The sequence below is a fragment of the Rhipicephalus microplus genome, chromosome 7 (genome assembly GCF_043290135.1).
Source record: "Rhipicephalus microplus isolate Deutch F79 chromosome 7, USDA_Rmic, whole genome shotgun sequence".
Taxonomy (NCBI): domain Eukaryota; kingdom Metazoa; phylum Arthropoda; class Arachnida; order Ixodida; family Ixodidae; genus Rhipicephalus; species Rhipicephalus microplus.
In genome coordinates this window covers 12,237,450-12,262,214 of record NC_134706.1, presented here as the reverse complement: position 1 = coordinate 12,262,214, position 24,765 = coordinate 12,237,450, and the positions used below count along the sequence as shown (strand labels likewise).

The 24,765-nt window shown below is 46.0% G+C and overlaps 2 protein-coding genes across 9 annotated transcripts in view; one reads left to right on the top strand and one right to left on the bottom strand.

Moving 5' to 3' along the window:
- Positions 1–24,765, bottom strand: part of LOC119180160 (leukocyte receptor cluster member 8) — a 146,046-nt gene that overhangs the window by 27,535 nt on the left and 93,746 nt on the right. For 2 of the 5 annotated variants that reach the window (XM_037431300.2, XM_037431301.2), the window contains exon 1: positions 2,667–2,864. The exons of 1 other annotated variant lie outside the window; for it this stretch is intronic. In XM_037431300.2, coding sequence (XP_037287197.2) covers positions 2,667–2,719 — 53 coding nt within the window. In that variant the 5' untranslated portion in view covers positions 2,720–2,864. Of the gene's footprint in view, positions 1–2,666; positions 2,865–8,414; positions 8,544–24,765 lie in introns of those variants that run through there. 2 more of the 5 variants (XM_075868665.1, XM_037431302.2) reach the window with 2 other exon arrangements.
- Pka-R1 (protein kinase, cAMP-dependent, regulatory subunit type 1) lies at positions 521–24,134 on the top strand. 4 transcript variants are annotated; one of them, XM_037431304.2, is made up of 11 exons: positions 521–631; positions 13,497–13,670; positions 14,162–14,253; positions 15,848–15,956; positions 16,042–16,140; positions 16,885–16,944; positions 17,042–17,102; positions 17,741–17,862; positions 18,484–18,565; positions 19,936–20,122; positions 23,631–24,134. In XM_037431304.2, the coding sequence occupies exons 1-10, from the start codon at positions 536–538 to the stop codon at positions 20,106–20,108; spliced, it is 1,068 nt and encodes a 355-aa protein (XP_037287201.1). In that variant the 5' UTR covers positions 521–535; the 3' UTR covers positions 20,109–20,122; positions 23,631–24,134. The 4 variants fall into 4 exon arrangements, with proteins under 4 accessions (XP_037287201.1, XP_075724782.1, XP_037287200.1 ...); XM_075868667.1 differs by lacking the exon at positions 521–631 and adding an exon at positions 2,095–2,259; XM_037431303.2 differs by lacking the exon at positions 521–631 and adding an exon at positions 3,185–3,388.

Here is a 24,765-nt window from a genome sequence, read left to right as displayed (position 1 = left end):
TTTCACTTCAACTACATCTTTTTAAACGTCACCATCTGGTTATTCGTGCGTCCACACTGCAGATCCCCCAGCGATCTGCACCCGCCTAAACTTTGGGGAAACACAGAAGCTCGAAGCTACAAGAAATTGTTCAACGAAAAATGTCACTGGGGGCTCGCGTTTCACAGTTCAAACATCGGACTAAGACTTCTTGCGAGATTCCCCCAACGCTGATGTAACGCCAACTTCAACAATCCTTCACCCACTCACCGCAACGCAGAAATGAGTTTTCCCTAAACTCACGCTATGTAGCTAGGAGGCATCTCGAAGGGACACCAAGGTCTCCTTTCAACGCGTTATCAAGTGCTCGCAAAAGATAAGGAATACAAAAAAGTGTCCGAGAAGTCTCACCGAGATTAAGAGGCCTGTCCAGCGTCGCAATGTGACGTAGAGACAACGGCCTCACTATCAGGCGTGGCAAAAACCTGCTACGAAGCCCACACCGAGAGAGCATCAGTTCTACTCCAACTATATGTGAGTGAAAGGTGCTGTGGCCATGGCGGATGCTTCAAAATCAGACGAGCTTTCCAAGCAAGCGAAGAGGCCAGATCTTTGGCTTCAAATGCCCACTTCAAGCTCTTTAGCGTCAAAAGTGAGTCCCGACAAAGCAGGACTAAAATTCTGAAGCGGGGTCTATCCCAACGCATTATAGGTAAAGGTGAGGTCACAGCTTCACCCTCGTTGGTCTCAGAAACATGTTCATTTCGGGTGGTGCCAACTTCAGAGATAAAGTGACTTTGCTCCATCTACCTAAACACTGGGTTAATTGTAACTGATCGATATTCCCTACAAGCGACTCAACGAGGTAGAGTATTGACGATATCCGATCAAGTTTGCCTTGAGTGGGGTATCTTAATGAAACCCGCAACAAAAGCACATGTTGGGCCCAATTTTCGCCAAAACAGTGCCCATATGAAACTGGTAGCGCATGCAAGAAAACCACAGTTTCCTTCACTGCGTCTTAATGTCATTAAGATGGATTCCTAGCTTCACTTTTGAAGAATAACTTCCACCAAAGCAACATTTTTTTTTTTCTTCATATCTTCCTTGATCCGAATGGTATGCCTGCTGCTTTTTAACGGTGTTTATCTAGTATTAGCATACATAGCAAAGCCTGCATGAGAAGCAGCGTTTAATACCATGCTCAGTACCACAAATGAATGAATTCCAGAAACTCCTATTATCTGTTTTATCCATCAGGAGTAGCAAACGAGTAGTCGGAATCAACTTGTCTAGAGCAGTCGAGCGCGTGGCTCTCGATACCGTCCAAAGCTACTACCTCCCGTTACCTACAGGCTTCCGTTCCATGAATCGTAGCACATGTAGCGTGCAGTACAAATATGTTTGCTATCACAGAGGCATTGGGTCTCCGCATATATCAACAAAAACAGCAGCTGATTGGCCGCTCTAGTCAAGTGTGATTCAAACCGTGTCAGCAGTTCCGAAGAGGGCATGAGGGGCTGTGTTTCGGGTGCCAAGTTCACCACCATGCAAATTCGACTCTGGAATTATAATCTTTCAATTCCGAGTGTTCTTTATCTGACAGACAGTGGTGAGCTCTAGTGAATAGGTGGCACTTTCATTAAGGCTTATTATTGAGGGAGTACATCGCTGAAGGACGGAAGTGCTTACATATGTGACCACGGTGTGAAGACGACTAGCGATCGCCCTAGATTCCAGTTTACGGAGAAGCGCCCCGTATAACTGTGCAAAACAAACGAAAGAAAAAAATGGCAGGTACCACAGCCTCCCCAACATAGGTGTCTTCCGGAAGAGCGATCGCATTGTTCCCACAGCCCCCACGAAACAAAACCGCGACGTCTTATAACAAAAAGAGACGCAGGTGCTGAACAAAACAGTTCGCGCGGCAGCATTTTCACAGATGCGGCGGCGACTCTCGTCTCGCCCGCTATGACGCTGCAGCAGCAACACGGCTAGCTGTGGTCCTGCTGCAAGAACAATACAAAGGCTCTGCTCCTACGCCCCTCCCCTCCCTCCTCCAATCGCTTTCGAAGAGTGCATGTCAAACTGCTTGTACCACGTACTGAGCTGCGCGAGTCCAAGGGCCAACTAGCTCACGAGTTGGCACCGTTAATGACAACTGAGCAGCTAGCGCAACGCCAAGGAGAAACAGGCACTCCTGCGAGACGAAAGTTTGCAGTTTTGACCGTGTGGCTTGCGTCAAAAAAAAAAAAAAGAAGGCACCCCACTGCGAATCAGGTAAGCGGGGGAAAGAACACATTGACAAGTTAAGAGTTGCGTAGTGCTAGCGAAATCTGTTGTTTTGCAAAAGCATGCTTTGGCGCTAACTTCCCGAAACAGGGTTAGAAAAAGAGCAGGCCGAGCGCGGCGTCGGGGCACAGGCGCGCTAACAGAAAAGATGAGGAGGCTCTAAGCACAGCTTTACAAATTATAGTTTAACACAGCGGGAGGCCAGTTGACGAAAGAAATTAACAAAAGTTCTCGGCACAATACCGGAATGTCTAGGCCTACTTTGGGGCGGCCCGACTTCGTGGCGGTGACGTTACGTCGGCGTCCCGTATCTTCGATGCCGAAAGGTCGACGGACGTTAACGAATGGCTTCAGTGACTAACGAAACGACTCTTGCGAGAAAACGAAGCACTTACTCCCAGGGAATATGAGTTGGCGGTTGCTCGTACGCTTGCACTGCGGTGGCCATCAGGGTCACGAAGGCGGTGCTTCTCTGAAAGACCTAGCCCGAGAAAACATTAAACGCTGCAAAACGCAAACACACCGATAACTAAATCAAAGCCCGACAAAGCGACAATATCGAACCGAACGCAATTCGATCCTGCAAGAAAGACAAAGGTACTTTTTTTACACGCTTTGGCAAACTGCACAAATAGGCCACGAACTGCTCGCGAGACGAGATTCACGAACGCATGCGCAGTTGTGCGTTTCGCGCATTCGCGTTGCTGCATCCGCTACAAAAAGTAGTTCAAACACTGGGCGCTTCAATCGGTTTTAAAATAAAATTGCGGTTTACGCAAACACAAGTAATAACGCAAAAGCTTATTTATTGATAACTTTAGAAAAAAATTTCAAGCAAAGTTTGAAACTAGAGACTGCCGTCCAGAAATGACTAGCGCGGAGGAACACGCCAAAACAACCTGGCAGACGAAGGAGCGCGTGAAGGAACGAGGGGGCGCACGGCAAGTCCAAGATGGCGTCCACTCAAGAAGAAGAGCAGAGCTTGCGCGAATGCGAGCTTTACGTGCAGAAGCACAACATCCAGAAGTTGCTGAAGGACTGCATCGTTCAGCTATGCGTGAGCAGGCCCGACAACCCGATATCCTTCCTCCGGGAGTACTTCGCACGCCTGGAAAAGGTAATAGCCCCCACCCGAAAACGAAGCGAATTATCTCCCCCACGGGGCGATCGCCGCGTATCGCGAGGCTTCGATCAATCGTGAACGTATCGGCATTCTTGTTTTTCTTCTCCCACGACGTCCTAGGTTTCGATTACGACGGAGTTTACGGCGGTGCCCTAGGCCTTTCAACCGTGCCCTTGCCTTCGCCGTGCTGTGCAAAATCGCACGCGTTCCGATTGACTGAAATCGGACAGAACGCGTCGGTGGTGGATTGTCGGTGACGGGATGTGCTTGCGTTGAGTTCCGCGAGCCCGCCGTTCGTGTGAGCTGTGTGGCGTTGCCGGCGAAGACATGGAATTCGTGTGATGATGCCTTGACGCGCGGACGCGACGTATAAATAGTACGTCAACTCCCGCACCCTTTTTCCTCCTGTTTTTTTTTTTTTTTTTTCAAACGTAAAGCTTCCAGTATAGCTTTTTTTCTTTAATGTTTCATGGTCGCCAATGTACCGCGTTCGGCCCGTTATAAGTCGTAGTCTTGAGAGAGTGAAAGAAAAGTGCCTGTTGCCGCGTTTGTAAAAATATGGTGAAGAGAGCGAAAAAACACCCATTTTCTTCGCACAGGACCTGTTGGTGAGGTTCTCTGGGCGTGCGATGTCGCATTGAAAGAGTACCACCGTCGGATGTCTAGCCGATCGACAATTTACGTAAAAGCAATGCCGACCAGAGCTGGTTGGGAAATCGGCGGGTTTAGTGCGCAACACTGAAATCCACTGTTGATTTGCCGGCATCGCTCTTTCGTCCTTGTCATTCCGATTTCCAGAAAACTTGACGTCCCCGACCGGATCGGCTACATTCGGGATTTCGCCCGAATCGAAGAAATGCAAACCGCGTTGCTGGTTTCGCTTTTGCAATCTGAACGCGGCCACTACGACGTCCCTCATAATCGTATGGTGGTTTTGAGACGTTAAACCCCACAAATCATTGATCTAAACGCGCGCTAGTTTTAGATTTATTTTGCGCGTTTTGAGGGGCGAACGGCTGGGGGCGCGGGGATAATTAAATTTGCCATTCGGTTGCTGTTTGCGTGGTGCAAAGGTATGTGCCTTGCAAAGGCGTTCACGCTAGCCCGGTATGTCAGAAGTGATCGTTTTTTTTTTCTTTCAAGTGAAGCTTTCATTGCCTCTTTAATTGCCATTGTACGTTTGATAGCAAAAAAAAAAAAAAAGAAAACGGCACCCGCGAGTGACGTACGTAGCAATGCTGGTGTGCTCAACAAATGAGGCCTTCGTAAGTGCACTGGCTACACGCGTGTTTGTATGCGCCGTTTTCCGATAATCGATGATCTGTCGATCTGCGTTTTGTCGGCGATTGGACGTTTCGGATGCGGCATTCCGATCCTTTATCGACGCCGCTTGTCATTTCGTATTTGGAACAGCTCGTTGATGCCTGCAGCAGCTGAAATGTTGCGCTGCCAACACGTGCATGAAGGTGCAATGTCCCGGACGGGAGAAATCGACCGATTGCGATGCTGCCCTAATGCAAATTCTGAGCGCGCAGCTTCGTGTTTGGGCGAGGTTATACTGTGTTCTCCCATTGACAGAACTTTTTTTATTTGCTTTCTGACGTCATTTCCGTGACCGAAATACGTCACCAGTCTTGGTGGACCCCGGCATAAAACACTTTAGTGTTGAAAAGCGTCGACTTTCCGCGAGATATCGACTATGCCGTAAATTGTAATTTTTGTGGAGTGCGACAGCATTAACTACGCCAATGTTCGTCTTTCTACAGAATAGCGAGGTACGTGCCGCACCATAGTCTTCTAAACTTAGCTGGCACTGCGGGTTCAGTGACTATGGGAATGATGGGTAGTACACGAATTTGCCTAGTCTTCCGGCTTTCAAACGCACTTGTGGCTTTGCTTATTGCTGTGTTTTGATGCCATTTCGAATGAAAGAACGGACGCTTGTGAATTTCATGAGTCGATCTGAAATGGTGAGCCTAAAAGCTTAAAGGGGTGGTGCCACCAAATTTGTGGCATGCGTGTTCTTCGCTGTAAGCGTTTCCTTCAGCTCCAAGAAGCATGATGCACGCACCAAGATTCGTGTATTTCCGCTAAATAATTCAATATTGCTCTACTTATGTGGACCGGTTTCGCAGCACCGAGTTGGGCAGTGACGTCGATACATAGCTGCCACGGCCACGTGATCACACAAGGCTGTGATGCGCATCGTGCTGAATTTCGTCTGCTCTCACACACAGGTGCCACACAAGCGCCAGCAAAGCAGAACGCCTTCGCAGGTTTTGATGTGTAGCACTTAGCCAAGAAGCGATCGAAACTCTGCGAGTAATACAGCAACCGATGCATTGCTGGTACGTTGGGTACGCTCGTTTCGGAGATGGGGGAGGTCACTCACGTCACTACAGACCTGGTGTGACGTCACGACAACTGCCGTTGCTTCTCCTATTCTGAAACGTCAGTGCTGCTGCGCAAGCGATGGGCCTAGATCACGAAAGTGAGCATTCAGCTACACTTTTAGAAGTGATATGAAATATATTGTACGTGTTTGTAGGGTCCGACCCTTCGTGTGGAGAGTCCTTGTATACAGAGGAAATCCACAACAAGCATGGGATAGCCTCGAAATTTGGTGGCACCACCTCTTTAAGGTAGTGAAGTGCAACTGCTAAACAAGTGCCGATTTTTGTTTTCTGACAAAGCTTTAAGCCACGCAAAGCCACACAGAGCCGAAAGTACGAAGATTACACAAATCCGTGTACTACCCATCATAGATTTTCCTAAATTTAACTAGAAGGGACTCTGGCACTGTGATCGTCCGGCGACCATGGGAATGATGGGTAGTACACGTATTTGCCTGGTATTCATACTTGCGGGCGGCGAATCGCACTTGTGGCTTCGTCTATAGCCGTGTTTCGGTTTCGTTTTGAAGGAAAGAACGAACCTCCCATTGACGCTGGCACCAGAGTTCCCTCAAGTGTATTTATAGAAAATACTATGTGGTGCACATCTGTAAGTTTTCACGAGCGCTTAGTTTTCTGTCTGCATGGGGTTGATGACGAAGTGTAGCTGGACGCTTTGCAGTAGGTCGGAAGCATCAGAAACTCCTCGTTGCGCAGTTGGGGTTGTCTGATTACCGGTTGCTATTTTACTTTTCTGCCACACTACGTTATATAGTTTAACACAATTCCTTGCCCAGCATGAAACTCGTGTAGTGCCTTCTTGCAGATGTTTCCCGTGCCAGATGGTTCTGTATTTGACTGCCTTGCGAAGTACCCTTGTTCAAATCTCATTTGGTATTCTTATTTTTTTCTGCTTTACTTTTTTATCTCTATTGGTCTCACCACAGACGATGTCACTCAGCAAAAGAACGCGCTTTTAAGAGCTGTGCTGCTAAGAGTAAGGTGGGAGCACGGCACAATGCCATGGTAACAAAAAGTGTTTCAGGCATGCTCATACGAAGCCCCACTTGCTTCACTTATTCTGATAGGACTTTTCCGGTGACATAGAATGTGTTACTTTTTCATGCATTTTTGTTATTTATACTGAGCAGAAGCTATGGTGGCAGCAAAATTCCTGAAGAAAAAAAAAAGTAATAACCACAGCCAAAGTTGCTATGAGTCTGTTACAGGAAAAGTTTTGAAACTTTCAGTGCTCGCAAAAGTAGGCATGCCTTTGGGATACAACATCCGTCGGTCAACCAGTGTAAAGGTGTCATCTCGGCTTTTGAAATATTCTTTGCTGAATTTCACTACGTACACCCAGCATCAAAAGATTATGGGATGTTGGTACCACACCAAATTGGTATTTATGCTCCATTAGTGCGTAACTTAGCCGGTGACTGTCTAGGCCCTGCATGCGAGCTGCTAGCAGTGACCATGTTAGTACATTGGCAGGTATATTAGCTTTGGAGAGAAGAAAAAAAGACAACCTTTGAGTTAGAGTCATTATGTAGCGTTGTGCATCAGCCATAATTATGGCTGATGCACAACTTATGGGGGATGCCCTTTCATCTTTATATGGCATAGTGAGCAGTGCATTACCTTGCTGCAAAACTGCTAACATTAATTGATTTATCAAACATACAGCTTAAAGGAGCACTGATGCAAAACTGAGAACCAGGTAACTTGCGCATGCAGGTTAAAGGAGCATCTACGCAAAATTTGAAGGCGATATAACTGTGTGATAAATTTGTGTTGACACAAATGGGTTATCTATAGAGTATCAACATTAAATATAGCTGAGAACATATATAAAATCAGTTTTGAAAGTGTGTGCCATGCATGTGAATGCAAAACGGAGCACCTCTCAATATCAACATCTGCTTGCTATTAGTGCAAATAACTAACAATTGCCTACATCACAGGTTTGTACTGGCTGCCATGCAGCTGCGCTTTCCTTTAACTTATTGCGCATGTGAAAGTGAGTAAGAACCTGCAAGTTTCCCGACGTGTGTAAAAGCTTTGAGCTTGACAATTACACAGTTGGAAGGTAAACTATGCGTTGAGCGCATCAAATGGACGAAGCCATCAGATGCACTACTCGTCGATCCTTGAAAGTCGCAGCGCAGGACAGCCTCACAGACCTGCCTCACATTGTGATTGCACACCCACATGGTACAAGGCCTGCAATGAATGTGCGCAACACTCCCAGATTTGATGAATAGAGCTTTGGCACTAGTACCTCACTGTAACAAACATGTTTGTAACCAATTATTGCTTATAGCAGTGTAAATGGAGAATAGTCTTGTAACAAAAACTAAAATAACACTGTGAATGGGATTGAACACAAATAGAATAAAAAGACATGACATGTGCATATTCACGCTCGCACTGTTTATATTTTTTCTGTCCCAACTTGCAGTTTTACTCCAGTTTGACTGTCGTACAGACTAGCCTCTCAAAGCATTGTTCTTTGGTCTTGTCATAGATATAGTGTTGCGAATAGAAAAGACTTTTCAGATAGGATGACGTTATTCAGTGTTAGACGAAACCTTTTTGTAACATTGGCGAAGATGTGAGCATCTCACCATGATTCCGCTGCTTCAGTGTTGGCATGCCGGTAGCGGTCCAGGGCAGCGGTAGGTTCCCGTCGTGGCTGGGCCCACGTTTGTCGGGACTCGTGGGCTTTTCGTCGCGCCAATTGTTTCGGAATTGTTCCTCCTCACTCTCCTTTTCAACCCTCTCCCACCCGGGTGTCACGGAGGAGGGTGGCGTGTGTCGAGCACCTTCTCGAAAATACATGCAGGTTGGGGGAGTAACGTGTGCAAAGCGAGGCTGGCTCGATGTCGTCGAGGCAAAACGAAGGGACTGCGCGACAAGGAGGAAGTGAGGGGGGCTTTTTAGTAGAGGATAGCAGTGGCATTCGTGGGACGATGCCAAGAGAGCGGAGAACCCTGGTGCCTTCTTATTTGAGGTTGCCACGGGCGGGGGTGGTGGCATCTCGGCCCTCCCGAGTTGGGGGGAGGAGGGGGGGGGGTCGCCTCCATTTTTGCGTGGACCGGCACGCTCATAACGCGTCTATTTGCGGGTTCGGTTGGTGGCAGCGTGCCTTGTGGCTGAACTGTATCGGAGGCTTTTTGTAACCCTTGGCTTGGGAACTGCAAAGGCCTTGAATCGGGGCAGCGAGTTTGAGCAGTGGTGTGCCCCGCATTGCCGCGATTGTCACATGGATCGACTTTGAATCTCATCGGCGCGTGCATTGCCTCGTGGCGCAGCTGCGACTTTGCCTTGAGTTGTGTTTTTGAGCTTCCTTTCTGGCACTGAGCCCGTGGTTTGAACGTGTCGCATCTGCACGAGCGCACCTTCGACTAGTTGCCCGCCAAATTTCCGTTCGTGAGTATTTGATAGGTAAATGGTCGTCGCAGTTGTGTTGTCGGGCAAGTGCTTTGCCCTCGCCGTGCACCTTCCTTGGAATACGTCCGTGCGTGATCTCTACTCTCAGATTCAAGCCGGGTGTTGCAACCCATTAAAACAGCTCATTAGGTGACTACTAACAAGTGATTGAAGATTGCCGTGTGTATGTGTGTGCTGCACATTGCACATGATCACTGTCACTGTGTGCCTTACTCGGAATATGTCGGCGTGCAAGGTTCCAGTTTTTTGTCTCGACTGAAAAGTGTTGCTTCCATGGGAAGTCTCTCTGTACACAGACTGCCTTAGGAGCTTGTGTCTGGTCTTTAACCACCTGTTTTAGGGGCACTACAGCTCCATTATTAACAGCAGAACCAGTTATAATGATGCTTATACAGAAAGATACCTTTAGATGGATCCAGGTCATTCAACATACTAAAATTGGGCTGTAGTAATCTTTCGTTGTACAATCATTGCATGTGGATATGCCACATTCACCCCAGGAAAGACAGCGGAGAAATCTACTTCTGGAAATGAACTTTTATGTAGGAAGTTGTTTATATATGTTTTTTACGTGCCTTGGAACTTTTTTTTTAATTTTTACTAGGAATGGTGTCACTGACCACACTTGACTCAAATGAATAGTATTTATTTGATATATGGGGTTTGACTCAATGTGTGGGGTTTGACTCAATGCTATTCATTTGCATCAAGTGTTGTCAGTGATACCAATCCTAGTGACGGTAAAAAAAGTTCCAAGGCACGGAAAACAAAAAAAGATATGAATATTATTGATAGAAAATTGGATAGCAGTGCACTGATAGCATTTAATAGTAAATGAATAGCATTGACTTCCTCAGAGAGTGATAATTATCTAGCCCAAGTATGGACATATGTAGGGTTCATTAAAGTTGTTAAGGGCAAGCCGTTTCTCATTTACACTGTGAGCGATCTGTGTGTGTATGTCTATTCTACATTGAGAATTAACCACTCGAGTTACTGTAGAGTGATAAGAGTATTTGCATGATGAGATATGTTGTTTTTACTATAACGATAGTTAGGACTAATTGCTCATCAATGTTGCATCATGCACTGCAAATATGACCGCTAAAGGTAATGTTGACGCTGATGTACAGTGTTGGTCAACATTATAAACACCGTGGTAGTGCGTGGCAAACAGCGCCGCGACGCCTTCTAACGGCTATCTGCAAAGCTCGATAGCATGTACTGCGTATGTGCATTTTTGTGTGTGTGTGTGTGTATTTAACCAGCCTGCTTTTTCTCTACCTTCATGTGCGCGCTCAGCGGAACGCGTGAAAAAGCAGGTGTTACTTCTGCAATCGCTGAGGAAGCATTGGACGGCATCGCGACTAAAATACGTAATTTGTACTGCTGGTTCTCAATGCACGCCGCATTCTACACAATCGTCTTAGATGCTCCGCAGCAATTAAAACATGCATGTGCTGTCAATTTTGTTTAAATCGACATGGAATAAGATTACCGAGCAGTGATGTATTTTGTGTTCTACATCGGCGAAGCACGCCATGTATGTATTTTTGCCGCCGTAAAACATATGGAATCAAGGCAGAGTGGTGTGCACCGAGCACTTCCAGTACAAGTTATGCCCATGTCATAATATCGTCAGTCGGTGCTTCCGCGGCAACTGAAAAGGCTACACCTTGCACTTTTTTCTTGGTGTTTCGAAGTGGACGCACTTGAAAGGTGTGAAAACAGCGGGCTGGCAGGTAAAAAATTATGCGTGTGCACAGTGCTTGCTCTCAAGCTTCTCTGGTACCTGTAAGAAGGCACCATGGTGTCATTTGCCACACGCTCCTGCGGTCTTCAAAATTTTGGCCACCACTGTATGTGCTGGAGTCAAAAGTATGCCCATATGACAAACTGTAGATGCTGGAATGCACATGCATCACCTAGCCCTGAATTTTCATCTTTCAATATGCGAGTACCGTACAGCTCTGCGGACGTGCGGTGCGTTCTCATGCCTCTGATACCTGCTTTTCCTTACATTCAGCCTCAATTCTTTGACACATGGTAGCACCTACACAGCAAGTGTTAATAGATGTGCTTGCATTGGTTCACCTTCATGTCAGTATGCAGGGAGTTGTTACTCACCATAACCGGCTGTAAAGTAGTGCTGATTTGAAGATGGTCCATTTTGTCCCCTTTTACATCTCATACGGCCTTGAGAGCTCAGTGAATTGGCTCGATCTTAAGCTCGTAGCATATTGCAGCTGGCCAGTTCCGTTTGAATGATAATGCAGTAATCTGCAAGATATCCAAGAACCATGCGAATACTGTCTTGTGCCTTTCCAAAGTGTTGATGTGCTTTCAACCCATCAATTTGTTCAACCTAGTAGATCCCTAAGATACTCAGTGCCCACATATGCGAGTGCAGCTTGTTTTCTCCAATTCTTCAGCCTTGTGGCCATGAAGGAGCTGGTACATTTGCGCATGGAATAAATTGAACCTTCCGTGTGGTCGGTATATCTCGGCTTGGTGTTCATATGTGGCGTACGATTGTAGGTGACCACTGTAGGGAAGGCAAGCAGGCATTCCAGGAACAATGTCGGACATACTAATATTCTTTGCTCAAAATGAGTACAACCAAATACAAATTGCACTTCACCATTTTGAGCATATAAAGTTCATTCTTTTTTATAAATATAATCGGTCGGTGCTTCCACAGTGACTGAAAAAGCTACACCTTGCACTTTTTTCCTGGCATTTCAAAGCGCACGCACTTGAAAGGTGTCAATTTTCAAGGATTGAAAATGGCTATCAACCAAATCATAAAATGTTTAATTATGATTAATTATTGAAACTTGTGGAAACATAAAACAATACTTTATTTTGTTTCTTTGAATGTAATACTGAGTGCCTGAGAACTTGGTTGTTCAAATTTGACACATTTGCAGACACTCCCATAACTCACGCAACAAGGCGATATGCAGCAGCTTCACCCAGAATGCGAGTACTCTTGTGCAACTGGGATGAGATGCACTTTCAAGATGTGCATTCAAATTTATTCGATAGCCTTCCCTCCCTAGCCCTGGCAGCCCTTGTTGACTACGTCTTACTTGGCATGTCAACTCCTAACCTGAGGTCATTTTCTTCCATTGGTCTTCAGTATGATAGGACAAAGGATGCTTGGGGGGGTATGATGCAGCAACCGCAAATCTTTCTGTACTCATTCTCAGTCATTTGCATCGTTCCTTGACCTGCGTACAATGAAGGGTCTTGAACATCATCTTTGCTTATTATCCGTTCGTTTACTCATATTGTTGCATGTGCGCCTGCTTGCTGGTCTTGCAAAGCCTCAATGCATGCTCGAGTAGGGGCCACAGTTGTTATGATAGCCACGCTCCCAGCTTGGCAGACTGATATGTAGAAGAAAATTCTTGCTCTTGGATTCCAGCTGGACGGCTTGCGTTGTCTTCAGAGAATGTCAGGAAAGTTTGTTGCACTGTAAATGGTGCAAAAGGGAAACTGCAACCACGCTTCTTCCACCAAACAGCCGAAGTAGCTGTGACCGCAACAGCGGTGGAGTATAGATGGAGCGGTGCATGCCTGGCTTGCACGGCTGAACAAGAATATGGGCTACAAAAGCGATGGGAAACTGCAACCACGCTTCTTCCACTAAACAGCCGAAGTAGCTGTGACCGCAACAGCGGCGGAGTATAGATGGAGCGGTGCATGCCTGGCTTGCACGGCTGAACAAGAATATGGGCTACAAAAGCGATGCCATTTTGGCTATTGGTTGGAAAACGATCACGTAAATTGTGCATGTTCATACTAATGCTTTGTGAACCAAAACCTTCGTTCCACTATCCGTTCTGGTCCGAAACATTTAAAATGAGAAAAGCACTGCTCAGGTGAAACAGTTTTAGTTATTTTTTAGAGACGCTAATTATTACTCTTTTATAGATGGGACCTAATGCAGTGTGAAAATGCGGTGTGAATCCACTGTTAGATAGCTTGTCCGTCGGTGTGCAATGACAGACCACTGCGGCTGTGTTCTGTTGTCAGTAGGGGCTAGACAATGGACCGCAAAAGGTCCTTACAGGGTATTGAAAAGACAGAAAAGCTCAGCCTTTGCACGCATGTGGCAGCTGCTGGCATGCTGAAAAGGTGGAGTCTGTACCTACCACAACCTGAGTACGGGTGCCTTTATTGGCCTATGTGGAAAGCGTACTTGCTGCAAGTACACCTGCTGAGCGTGTCTAAACATTGCCGCGATGCAGGAGGCAGCCACAAGAGCCAAGCAACAGCAGCTCTCGCCCATGGCGACCACACCTCCATGCGAAGAGAAGGAGGATGAGCTGTCGCCACTGCCCGTGCCTCCCCAGCGAAGCCGGCGTGGGGCGGTCAGCGCAGAGACCTACTCCGAGGAGGACGCCACGTCATACGTAAAAAAGGTCCGTGCCACACTGCGGTTATGACTCCTCTGTCTCAGTATCACTCCTCTGTCACCCGCTGCAATTGTAGTGGGAGCTGTTGCTCTATAATCTCTTAATCGGAGAATTTTAGTTTGTTCGTAAACTTGTCGTTCGTCTTTTGTAAGCTTCTTGTTATTCTTGTCAGGTTACTGACGCTGGCAACAACATGTCGTGAGGTAGACTTTAATCAGAAACACGCCAAATTGATGTTGCAGGGCACATTCTACACTGCCATTGATATAAGGCTTGTTAGTGCGATTAGGATTAATGAGTAGTACTTTTATTCGTTTTCTATAGACAAAAGCTGATGCAGCGCAAAGTATTCTTGATACATTGTACTTGAACACAATGACGTTTCTTTAGCAAAATTGTCTCAGATTGAACCCAAACCCTTTCTCGCACAGTGCAATGCACTTCGCAGTGATCTTTGCAAAGGCTGAGCTTCTCTGTTTTGTGTTAACACACTGTAGATGGTGCCCAAGGACTATAAGACCATGGCTGCACTTTCGAAGGCCATCGAGAAGAACGTCCTGTTCTCACACTTGGACGACAACGAGCGAAGGTAAGTCGTGTGATCCACGGGTCTCTACGTAAAACTGTAGCCTGAAGTCCTTTACAGAAGGATTGCCCCTCTAACATTCAGAGGGAACGGTGTCCTAAGAATATCAAGACTCTGAAGTGATGCCGAAAATTTCTTAGCGGCATCGCGTCTTATTACACAGGTTAAATGCACATTTTAAAACTACTCCTATGGGTAGCACTTCCGTTATGTTCGTTGTGCATTGTCAAAGCAACATGAAACGACTCAGAAAACAAATTCAGATAGTCCCACTTATTGAAAGCGTGGCTGTCTTATGCAGCCCCCTGCACAACGTGGAACCCTTCTACCTAATTTTCCTTGCGACTTCCTATTTGAAGGCCGACATGGCAGTTTTTACTCTGTTGTGACATATGTTTAATTGGAACTTGGTGACATGCATGCTGAAAATAAACTTCAGTTCGAGGCCATTTTTACAAATTTCTGTCAATTTGCCAAATGGTTTTGCTTTTCCTGCAATGTCCCCACCTCAAAAGGTTGCCAACCCTGGTTTTATTTTATTGGATAAAAGGAACCATGTTTTCCCCATTAAATGCGGATTTTGTATTTTTATTGCCTCACTGAAGTGGTAAAATATGACTCGTTATGCCCCACGTGGAAGAACAATGAAGATGCATATGATCTCCATCACATCAACTTTTAGGGGTGTATATTGGTAATTGTCTATAAGTGCTGAAATGCAATACACTCTTATGAACGCGATAGCATTAAAGAGCTTGTTTCGCGGAAATTCCGGCATCTGTGCTGGCGTCGTTCGTCGTGAGCGAAAAATCATCATTTTGTCTGTGAATAAAAAATCGAGAAAGTTTCAAATAAAATTAGCCATTAAAAACCTTCGGGTCCGAGTGAGGACTGAATCAAGGCTGTCTTAGTGGCAAGTAGATGTTCTATAATAGAGTCACGAAATTTATTGAAACTGCTTTAGAAAGAACGCTATAGGAATGTCATGTAGTGGAAGGAGTCTCCTTAATGCATATATTATTGTAATCTTTCCTAACTTAATATGTGTCGACATGCCCTCGTGTAACGTATGATCCAATGTTCATAAGCGGCCGCATGAAAATTGTTAGCTTTGGGGCTAGCTGCACCTGCCTATGAGGTATATATCAGTACGAGAAGCACCTGGCTTGCAAGGCGGTAGAGGTACTTCACGGGGCAGTGAGCATTCAGAAATTTTATTCTACCTGCTTTTTATTTATATTATACTTTAAAATGGTTGAAAATGTCAAATAAAGGTGGTTATGAAGTTTCATATCATATCATAAACAGTGTTCAGAACGAAACATATGAAAAAAATTTTATTTTATATGCTTTAGAAGGATTATTGGGTGCTGTCCTTTGTTAATATGTACGCTTTGTAGATGTGTGTGCTTTACACTACAATCAGCTGTTAGTACTGTCCTCGCACATGGTCTGTACTTAATAAGTGAAACATTACTTTGTATTGTGATGCTAACCAACATTTCTTCGCTGCACATTTCGGCATCACAAGAAATAAGCTTTGTGCACTTGTCATTGTGCTGAGCTTGTCTTTCGTTGTGTTCGCACCTGCCTGCAGCGACATCTTCGACGCCATGTTTCCCGTGGTTCACAAAGCCGGCGAGGTGATCATCCAACAAGGGGACGAGGGCGACAACTTCTACGTCATCGACCAAGGGGAAGTGGATGTAAGCAGCATTGCACGAAGCTCACCTCAGCTGTTGAGTTCGGAAAGCAGGCGCACTCTACTTAATCTGGTCATTCTCTCTCCAGGTGTATGTCAACGGACAGCACGTCACCACGATTGCGGAGAACGGAAGCTTCGGAGAGCTGGCCCTGATTTACGGAACTCCTCGGGCAGCTACGGTCAAGGTACATCCACATTCCCTCTGTTACTCAATGTCTGCAATATAACACCTGTGGTTTTCACAGTGTATAGTAGCTGTGTTCACGTCAATTTCATTAACGTCCCTTTGATTGAAGAGAACGCTGGTATTGTAGCTACTTGCAGTATATTGTGGGTATTTGAGCTATTGTGAGGCTGTAGATTTTACTAGTGAGAGGGTGTTAGAGAAGGGAAGGGTTTTGATTGATTTATAGGAGGGAGTAGATTTGATCAATTCATTGATTGAACAGGCTTTTCCAATATTAAAACTCATTGTACTATTGCAAGCACTTGAGCAGTTTTAGATATAACTAGTGTAAGTTCGAACAGAAGGAAATGTGGTCACATAAGAGCACTTTTTAGCCTTATCGTACTTTATAGACAATAATTTTGTAGCATGGTAATCATCTGTTTGTACAATAAATTTCTATTTGTCGTTTAGTTGGTTCGTCTATGTTGGCTGTATGATATATAAATGATATATAAAAAGATTCTAAGTGGCACAAAGCAGGAAGTTGATGAAATTTTTTTCCTGTTCTTAACTATACGAATTGTGGAAACGTCTATAGAGATGACACATGGTTACATTTGTGATCTTTACAATGCATTCAACTTTAAAAATTTCAATGTGTTTGTTCAAAAAGCTTTTACACCAGGCGCTAGGCATGAAATTCATTTAATGTTGTCGAACAACTTGGTGGATGTTAAACCATTTACTGCTGCCACTGCAGGCTAAGACAGACATCAAGCTTTGGGCTATCGACCGAGACACATACAGAAGAATCTTGATGGTGAGTTGACGACCAGCAAAAACGCAGTTGGTCCCGAATGCTTCCATTTGTAATGTATGTGTCACATCAACTTACGCCCTCTAACTTACCACTGCAGGGAAGCACCATCCGCAAGCGCAAAATGTACGAAGAATTTCTTAGCAAAGTTTCCATTCTGGGTGAGTGTGGGTCATCCTCATCTCATGCTTAGTTTCAAAAAAGAGGTTTTTACTTTTCTCTGTGTACTGTTTTACTGTGTGCATTCTTACGGGTTGTCGGAAATATATGTGGTGGCCAATGCTGGTAGTGACACCTTTTGACGCAGAGCCTAACTGTAGATACACAAAACTTATCTAATAACTCACTTGTTCCTTTGAACCACTTGTGTAAGGCAGATAATCATTAACTCAAATTACTTTCTATGTAGTCTTTGGCCGAGAACACTGCCAAGATCAGAAGATTCTTCAAATGTATTGCAGTTGGACAAAAAAAAAACACTATCAGGTGTTGTTACCAGCCCTGCTCCTGCAGTGAATGGCTCCAGTAGAGTGGTGTCTGAAAATGGTATAAAAATCTTAAGGACAAACTATAAATCTCTAATGTTACAAGCCATTCCCGTGCGCTGAAAGAAAGCTTGATTATGATTTGAGGCTGCATATAAATTACCAAGCAGTAATCTTGTTTAAAGTGTTGAATGGTGCTTCAGTAGCCCTTATAAGGCAGACCAGGCTCGGTGTTTAACAAAGTTTCGAGGGACATGTGGTTGCATATTTATCTTTTTAAAAAAGATATCTTTTCGTGGCGTTTTGTCCGACAGAGAGCCTCGACAAGTGGGAGAGACTCACAGTGGCCGACGCGCTCGAGCCTGTCACATTCAACGATGGCGACATCATTGTGGAACAAGGCATGCCCGGCGACGACTTCTTCATCATTGAGGAGGTGAGTGGCTTGCATGGTCAACGCGACTCTGAACCCTGTGACAACGTCATTGTGGCAATAATTTGGTTTAATTGTTCCATCAGTTTTATTATTACAGCAGTTGCATGGACACTCGAGGCACATATGTGCTGTTTACGTCTTGTGTCGTGTGCAGTACAAATCTGTGAGACGACATCAAACAACACGTTGCATGTTCTTTGTGCGTGCGATGAATGTTCGCGAAGGCTGCAGAGGGGTACAGAGGGGAAGTGCGCTGTCGAACTTTGTTGGTAAGGTGACGTGTGTATGGGGGGAAGGGGTCTGTGTCGCACGGGCGGCGATTGCGAACTTTGATCAAAAGGAGGCCGTCACGTGTGCTATCTTGAGAGAGGTCTGTAGATGGCTCATAGCTTCGTATTTGTTGTGCTCTCGCCTCTTTGCTTTTAAGCTACAGACGGCACAAAATCTGCTTCACTCGCTGAAGTAGCCGCACTACTTTCCGCCTGACTTTTGTGGAGTTACACTAGGTTGGTTGCTGAAGGAGCTAGCCGTTAGCGTTACTGCGCATAACATTCCAATTTGTTGCCATCACATTTATTGCTTGGACCATGCGGCAAATCTCTCTTCTTGCTCTATACGCAGGGTTCAGCATCAGTGTTGCAGAGACGATCCGAGAGCGAGCCACAAGAAGAGGTCGGCAGGCTTGGCCCCTCTGATTACTTCGGTACGCTACACCCAATCCCTCACTCTGTTCGTGTTTGAGTGCGACGTGACTAACACACATTAGGAAGCAAACACCTTGCTACAAAGAGAATGCCCCATGAAAATTTTTTATTATTATTACTGCTAAAGTTTTTGGTGCAAGCTTCTGATCGAAGTAACATTAGCTGAAATGTTGGTTCCTTTTTTGCTGTCCTCATTATTGCCACGCAAATGTAGGAGGTTGTCTTTGATCACACTTATGTAGAGCACAGTTCCCCTTCCTTTTGTGGTATGGTCTAATGTTCTTGGCATTCAAGCAGAACAGAGTGTCGGTAAAGGCATTAAAGAGCTAGTTTCTTATGCAAGGGTCGATTTGCTGTCTCATTAAAGAGTCAAAGCATTTAGGGCCCCAAGAAAGATACACAGTCAACTTGCAAATGGCAGTATGATGCGCTTGTACCGCTGTCACTCCTTGCGGTCGAAACACGCGCAGCCGAGCAGATATTTGCAAATGACTGTGATAAAATCGTCTAAGATGGGCAAAAATTGTACATTCATTGCAACCTCGCCTTTGCTCTTTTGTTTTGCTTATTCGTTGAGGCACCGCCGCAACCGCGTGGAAGTCATTTTTGTGAACGGCTATTGTCTGCCATTATCAAAAAGCGGCAGACACTTTGCGGTGTCAGCGAGTTGAAATGAAAACTTATCGTATTTTTGGTTCGCATTGTTCGGTTAATCGTTGGCAGTCTTAGATGAGAGAACAGTGTCCAAAATATTTTTCACGCGAAATCTAACCGAAAGTCTTCATGCATGCTGCCTTTTATTATTCTTTTTTTTTTCCTTTCCTCGCAGTCATTCCTTCACTAAATGAATGTCTGGAAAGTGGGCTACCTCATTCTGAAATCTGCGTGTAGTGCTCGAAAATCTGCATGCAGTGTTCGCCGCAGTGTACGATATTTTTTACCGCAAGTTAACTGCAGCCAAGCACACCTGCGCTTCTCACATTTATTAGGATTTCTTTTTTAACATTTTTGTTCGCTTTGTATATGCCGTATCTTTACCACAACCACGTCGGAAGTGCTCTATTGGGAAGGGAAATCTCCAGACAGGGACGAATTTTTCGGCAACTAAGAAGCTTTTCTCTCTGGACTTCATGCCACAAACGGGTGGTTGCATAATTTTCCTTTCTCAACCCGTCCGCCACCTAGCAGGTCTTCGAAGAACTTGTTTGCATTACGATTGTTCAACAAGTAGGCGGCTTTGAAAAATGTTTTCTATATGTGGACAAAGCTTGAATGGGTAGCATAGGACAATAGTTAGGGAAATGTAGTCGTAACTGTACAGTCCTCTAGTGTGCATTCCTTGAGGTTGTTCTCACTACCTGTGTCGCAGGCGAGATCGCGCTGCTGCTGGACCGGCCGCGGGCGGCCACAGTGGTGTCGCGTGGGCCCCTGAAGTGTGTCAAGCTCGACCGGTCCCGCTTTGAGCGTGTGCTGGGACCCTGTGCCGAGATCCTCAAGCGCAACATGACCCACTACAACAGCCTCATATCCCTCTCCGTGTAGAGGGCAATTATCGGGTGAGTGGTCGGTGGCACTTGAACTCATTCAAGCGTAGCGTACGAAAGGTTGAGGAGGGACTTTGCTGAGTAGTGCTTCTGTTGGCAGGGCAGTCGCGAAAGGGCTCATTTACTGGAGCCACAAAACTGAACAACATAGTTATTTGGATGTCATAGCCATGGCGAGATTTCAAGTTCAGAAATGAGCCAAAAGGAAATTGTGCTATCGGCATAAGCAGGGTTCTTTCACAGAAGATGCTGGTGAAAATGCCTCCTGCAGATCTGCCTCACCACCCACCGCTTTCGGTAGACCACCCACTGCTCCGACTGATTCCTTAGAAGCGTGCATCTGATTATTGCCCTTTTTTTGCACCAAACACCAGTAGGTAGAGAGCCTAAATAAAGGACTCTTATTGCAGTGAATGAGTCGCATGTAGAGTCTTTTCCAGCAGTTAATGTAACCAGGTACTAGCAGGGCATGCCTCCTAGTACCTGGTTACATTAAAGGAGTCTGTCAGTGCTTGTGCATTGGAAATGACAGCTGTACGTCGTAGCTACTAGAAGTGTGCGACCCGAAAGCGAATGTAGTTGTGTGTCAAAAACTAGAGGTTTCCTGGAAATTCTAAATTCCTAAACTTGACATTTCATCCTTAAAATTTCCACCCTTGAAGAGTTCTTGGAAGAAGAACCTTGGTCGTAAGGCAGCCATACCGTATTTACTCGCATAATCCTCGCACTTTTTTTCCGGAAAAACTGATCGAAAGTTGGGGGTGCGATAATTACGCAAGGAAAATTTTCCGCGGAAATGTACAGCGCAAGAAAAAAAACGGCCACAAATCGCAGTTTCTCGGCCAGCAACTAAAAGCTTAGAAAAGTGCTGATTGATTGATTTGTGGGGTTTAACGTCCCAAAACCACCATATGATTATGAGAGACGCCGTAGTAGAGGGCTCCGGAAATTTCGACCACCTGGGGTTCTTTAACGTGCACCCAAATTTTAGAAAAGTGCTAATACAAGGCTTACCTTTACACTGAAACTACATGTTCAACCAAAATCATGATTTATTTGCACAGACTAAAGTCACTAGCTAATAAGTCTCTTGGGCGAACTACTCGGAGATAAGTTAAAACTGCCGTCTACGTCGCTCATAGCAGCGCCATCGTAGTGATCGCCAGATTCAGCATGGTCTCCCTCGTCGTTGTCGTGGACCACGTCGTCTTCCGTCCCGTCCAAGGCGTTGGAGATCCCAGTCTTCTTGAAGCTGCGGATGATAATTTCTGGCGAAATCATGGACCGTGCCTCGATTACCCAAGAACAAAGGAGCTCCACCGACGGCTTCTTTATCTTGCCCCCGGGAGTCATGGCATGGTCGCCTTCAGCCATCCATTCTGAATACAGCCTTCGAACATTATCCTTGAACGGCTTGTTTAAGGATGCGTCTATAGAGGCTGCAACATCGAAGTCAGGCCGTCTGGAATGACAGCGAGGTCAGTCCGCAGCTCCTTCAGCTTCGCCCGAATGGAGTCGAACAGGTCACTGTGAAGCTGTCGACAACCAGCAGCGACGAGCAAAAAAGTGCTAGAGGGCGGCGTCCCCAAACAGTTTTTACCCAGTCGACCATAAGGGCAGCGGTCATCCAACCCTTTCTGCTGTACACATACCTGTATTCCAGGGGGAAACTTGGCCTTCGGGAGGGTCTTCAGCTTAAAAATAATAAATGGGGGCAGCTTATACCCGTCTGCTGTTACGGCGAGCATGACGGTGCACCTCTGCTTCTCGGCACCAGTCGTTCTAATATGCATACTCTGTACACCCTTCTGCTCCACAGTTGTGCTCTGTGGTATGTAAAAGTTGAGTGGAGCTTGATCCGCGTTTCCAATTTTCGAGAGCAGAAAATTCTTTTGCTCCCGAATCCTAATGACATATCGATGATCTTATCTTCGTACGCCCAAGATAGCCGTTGACAAAGAGTCGTCTGTCTCTTGAGCGAGAGTCCACTTCGGCGCATGAACCGTGTGGCCCACCCGTTGCTCGCATGGAAATCTCACGCCGGGAGGCCTTCCTTTTGGGTAATTATGCACGCCTGATTTCTTAGCAGCTCGATCGAAACGGCACACCCGTCCGCGCGGAGACTGTTGATGTAGTCCAGAAGTGCCACCTCAATCTGTGAGTATCTTTCAGTCTTAGGCCCAAAGAAGGCCTTAGGTGACTTGTTTGCGACTTTGAGCTGTTCGTGCTGCCGTGGCCGGTAGCGCACACAGAATTCGTCTGCTCCGAAATGCCTGCCGGCGGCCCTGTTGCCGTGTTCCAGAGCATGGTAGCAGCAGCAGAAAGGACGATGCTACACACGGATCACCACAGCGCTACCACAGAACACCGCAATACTAACACTAAGCATGCACACTGTGCCACAAGTGCTATTATGCAACTTGTGGCCTGGTTTCACCACAGCGCTACCACAGAACACCGCAATACTAACACCAAGCATGCACACTGTGCCACAAGTGCTATTATGCAACTTGTGGCCTGGTTTGGATTGGATTAGAGCTCCTTTCTAGCAAATTAGTAATTGTTCTTCTTCCCTTTTGACATAGGGCAGGCGTTTCAAGTGCCACAAGAATAAAAATAAATAAAAAATATATGATTGATCTGTTCATCTGCTGTCCAGGCATCAGTTACAAGCGAGCGCCCAATAGTTTGGTGAAAGTCGAGCCAAGGCAAGCAGTGTTCCGCACCTGCTTTATGGAGGAAGGAAAAACATGACCAGCTTCATTCACGTGGTTTAAACTTGGATGTTAAGGTGTTGGGTCACTTTAGTTTGTCCCCGCCTCATCGGAATTGGGTGATGGGGTGGGGTTGAAGAAGAGGAGGGTGCATGGGGCGTTTCCCTGGCCAGTGTGTTTTCGGCCCCTCTGTTGAGCCAGTCCCAGCGTAGCAGGAGAGTCTTCGTGGAATTCACCCGGTCGCAATGGGTTTCATCAGCATTCATAATGCATAAGAGATGGCGCTAGGCTAATGGGTGCTATCGTCATCATTGGCTCTAAGTAGCAGACGACACATGCCGCTGTGATTTTTGTAGTGCGATAATTCCGCGAGGGAAAAAAAATCGCATATTTGCTGGCCGATGTTGGGGGTGTGAGAATTACGCGAGTGTGAAGATAGTGCGAGTAAATGTGGTAATTTTATTCACTTCTTTCCTCGGAGCATTTTTAGGTAGTGTGTAACACTTCCTTTGTAGTGCACAGGCTATACCATATACAAAAAAGGTCAGTTGCGCTGAAAAGGCTGTTGTGTAGAAGCAGTTTGGTTGCAATGGCCGAGGTTTCAAGGACTGCGATAACAAGTTTTTTTAATGCTTTCCTTGTAGTCTACAGGTTATCCGCTAAGGCGCATTCGAAAAAGTCTGGTGTGTTGTGGTGGTTAGCTTTTAGCGGCTGAGGTCTTATGAACTGCAAAAAATACGTTTCTCGAATGTCGGGAACTTGTAGAACAAGCCACAAGTCATTTTCCCTTTCCCATTTCTTTGCAGATGTTTGGTGGCTGTCTAAAAGGAAAAAAAGGTAGCAAGTGGCATCGCAGAAGAACGGAAGTTGCCAATCTGTTTTCTCACTTTTGCAAAATGGCTTCAAAGCACCAGAGAAACCCACGCTGCCCCCCTTCCCTTCTCCACCTCAAATTCCTCATCGTCTGCAACCTTTAGTGCCGCCTGCTCCTTCTTTCATGTCACCGTGGCTCTGCTTTCGAACTGGAACTTGTCCCTACCTTGGCGGGTCTTTGAGCGACTAGCCTATGTCTCAAGGACATCTAAAGGTGCCGGGGATGACTCGCCTTTCAAATTCCCGCGCGCCGCTACGCGTTCGATTGGCTACACCGTGTGTCAAGGCCCCGGTATGAGCCGCAGGTCATCCTACGCACAGCAAACGCCAAGAATGGCGCCCTTGGTGTTTTGCAACGATGTCACCGACCCCATTGGCTCAGCCGTCTCATTAGAACGGCCGTTGTAGTAAATTTGAGAACTCGTTCTGCTTTGAAAGTCTGGCGCAGTGTGTTTTATTGGGTTGAGAAAGAGTTGCGGGCAGGGCAGTTCTTGGCTTCTTCGTGGCACGTGCGTAAGTCTGGAAGTAGCCGCAGTGTGCTCGTAACCTTGTCATGCTTCCGTAGCCGTGCTGCGCCGACAGAGTGAGCTGTACATCGAGAATATTATTGTTAGTACAAGGCCGGATCTTTCTCGTGAAACTTCCAGTCACTTCTCAATCTGCGCTTCTCTGCTACGTGACGTCGTATGGCCGCACAAAAGAGGGAGCGCAGAAATGGTGTTAAAGGTGGGAGTGAGCCTCCGTCTCGCCCAGTTGCAGCATTTTATTTGCACACTGTCATTTGACTTTTTTTTTCCTCAATGATTTTTTTGTTGCGGTCATTTTACTTGTACATAGAACTAGTTTCTGTATGTGTTTTTGCGAGGCAGGCACAAGAGATATATGTGTGGCTCACACACAGCCTTTGAGAATTTTGTCATCTACGGAGAGGATAGATCATCTTATTTTCACCTCTTCTAATGGAGCAGGTGGACCACCCTTTGTTTTATTGGCTTTGCATGTGATTGTTTTGTGCACCCCTCTTTATATCACTAGTGTGTGCGCGCGAGTGCGGAGAACGTTATTATA

What these genes read in the sequence shown, in the direction of transcription:
- Pka-R1 (XM_037431303.2), top strand. Translation starts at nt 3,224, where the DNA reads ATGGCGTCCACTCAAGAAGAAGAGCAGAGCTTGCGCGAATGCGAGCTT. An exon ending in ACTTCGCACGCCTGGAAAAG is followed by an intron (nt 3,389 to 13,496) that starts GTAATAGCCCCC and finishes GCCGCGATGCAG; the next exon opens with GAGGCAGCCACAAGAGCCAA. An exon ending in TGGCCCCTCTGATTACTTCG is followed by an intron (nt 18,566 to 19,935) that starts GTACGCTACACC and finishes CCTGTGTCGCAG; the next exon opens with GCGAGATCGCGCTGCTGCTG.